Genomic DNA, 2,500 nt, shown 5'->3' on the forward strand with positions numbered 1-2,500 from the left:
GGCGCCGGTGATCTTCTGGGCCGATCTCACGACTCTCTGTAGCGCATTCCTCTCTGCGGCTGTGCAGCTGGAGAACCAGATGCAGATGCAGTAGGTGAGGATGCTCTCCACTGCGCAGCGGTAGAAGGTCACCAGCATCTCCTGTCCGATGTGGTCTTTCCTGAGGACTCTCAGGAAGAAGAGCCGCTGTTGTGCCTTCTTGATGATGGCTGCTGTGTTGATCTTCCAGGACAGGTCATCCTGTATGTGCACCCCCAGGAATCGGAGGGTTGAGACTCTCTCCACGCTCCCTCCATCGACGAGCAGGGGCTGGACCTCAGATTTTTTCCTCCTGAAGTCCACGATGATTTCCTGGGTCTTTGACTGGTTCAGCAGCAGGTTGTTAACCTTGCACAGCTTGCTCAGCTGCTCTACCTCATCCCTGTACGCCGCCTCGTCCCCCCCCGAGATGCAGCCCACCACGGTGGTGTCGTCTGCAAACTTTACGATGGAGTTGCTGGGGTGGACGGGGGTGAAGTCGTAGGTGTAGAGGTTGTAGAGGATGGGGCTTAGCACGCAGCCCTGGGGGGACCCAGTGCTGAGTCTGAGGGCTGTGGAGGTGTGGGAGCCCACCCGCACCCTCTGGGGGCGGTCAGACAGGAAGTCCTTGATCCATGCACATATAGAGTGTGATAGTCCCAGGTCTAGTAGTTTGGTCACTAGCCTGTCTGGAAGGATGGTGTTGAAGGCAGAGCTGAAGTCCACAAAGAGCAGTCTCGCGTAGCTGTTGATATATGTAATAAGACTGGTATTACACCATGGATGTACACACACACACACACACACACACACACACACACACACAGGTGGAGTATGACCTAGCGTCCCAGACTGAGTGTCTGGATGAAGATACTGTTCTTCTGTTCTTCCCTCCTGTTCTCCTACCCGGAGTCTTTGGTTCCCCTTCAGCGGTTCTCCTGTCCTGACAGAGTCTTCTGTGTCTGTTTGTAACTCGACTGAAAGCAGAGGAAAATAATACATTGTATTTCTAGGAGGTCACACATTCACAGTGTAGTAGTAGTTAACGTGTGAGGTTTACTAATTATTTTTACATTTACTATTTTTTCTGAGTGGGGCAGTCCCACTCATATTTGACATTTTATTGGACAGGCATAGTGAAGACAGACAGGAAAGTAAGGAGAAGAAGGGAGAGAGGGCATGTCAGCAGGGCATGGGCCGGATTCGAACCCATGCCGACATGGGCATATGTGTGCACTGTAGACCGCGGTGCTAGACCACTGGCACTACATTTACATTTTTGACATTTAGCAGAGGCCTTTATCCAACACGACTTACAGCAAATACATTTTATCCACGTAAGTAAATCGTCTGTCCATCAGTCACAGCAGGAGTCATCTATGCTAGGACCAGGGGCCCATTGGCAGTCATAATGCTAGAAGAAGGATTATTTTATTTATTTTTTTAAATGATGATTATGTATTGATTTACAGTAGAGAAACTGTCCAGGGGGGTAGAGGGGATGAAGAGGTCTGAGGAGGGACAGTTAAGGTGCAGTCAGAAGAGATAAACACAGTAACAACAATACAACAGTCACTAGTTGTGATACTTGTTTCCCCTGTTTCACCATCGCCTGGATCAGTCCTCTCTCTCTGTCACTGGTTAAAGCTCTCTGTCGTCTCTCATCTGATTGGTTGGTCCTGACCTTGATGTATCTCTCTCTCTCTCTCTGTGATTGGTCCGTAGAGATATTGCTGTAAGGAACGTGTTGGTGGCGTCTCACGACTGTGTGAAGTTGGGAGACTTCGGGCTCTCTCGCTACATTGAGGAAGAGGAGTACTATAAAGGTACACACACACACACACACACACACAACACACACACACACACACACACACACAGAAGTCAATGTGGTTATAATGACACAGACAGGCTGTGTGAGCTGACATACACACACACACACCCACACACCCACACAATTAATGTGTATGTGTTTTCCTTGAAGCTTCTGTGAGCCGATTACCTATCAAATGGATGGCTCCAGAGTCCATCAACTTCAGACGCTTCACCACTGCTAGTGATGTCTGGATGTTTGGTGAGTCACTGCTAGTGATGTCTGGATGTTTGGTGAGTCACTGCTAGTGATGTCTGGATGTTTGGTGAGTCACTGCTAGTGATGTCTGGATGTTTGGTCAGTCACTGCTAGTGATGTCTGGATGTTTGGTGAGTCACTGCTAGTGATGTCTGGATGTTTGGTGAGTCACTGCTGAGTCAGCTGGTTAGCAGGCATCACTGTTTAAATGAGCTGACTGATGATGCTGTCAGTGTTTATAACAGGTGTATATTCATGATACGGTGTGTGTGTGTGTGTGTGTGTGTGTGTGTGTGTGTGTGTGTGTGTGTGTGCGTATGTGCGTATGTGCGCCGCGCGTGTGTGTGAGTGTATATGTATGTGCGCCACGCGTGTGTGTGAGTGTATATGTATGTGCGCCACTCGTGTGTG

At 49.2% G+C, this 2,500-nt stretch overlaps 1 protein-coding gene across 1 annotated transcript in view; it reads left to right on the forward strand.

The window, feature by feature from the left end:
- The window catches only part of ptk2ba (protein tyrosine kinase 2 beta, a), a gene marked incomplete at both ends in the record, with an annotated part of 24,353 nt that overhangs the window by 14,623 nt on the left and 7,230 nt on the right, over positions 1 to 2,500 (forward strand). The window contains 2 exons of the mRNA XM_080527209.1: positions 1,744 to 1,844; positions 2,003 to 2,092. Coding sequence (XP_080383335.1) covers positions 1,744 to 1,844; positions 2,003 to 2,092 — 191 coding nt within the window. The remainder of the gene's footprint in view (positions 1 to 1,743; positions 1,845 to 2,002; positions 2,093 to 2,500) is intronic.

This window comes from Nansenia antarctica (genome assembly GCF_963989245.1).
Source record: "Nansenia antarctica genome assembly, chromosome: 3".
In the NCBI taxonomy this organism is placed as follows: Eukaryota; Metazoa; Chordata; class Actinopteri; order Argentiniformes; family Microstomatidae; genus Nansenia; species Nansenia antarctica.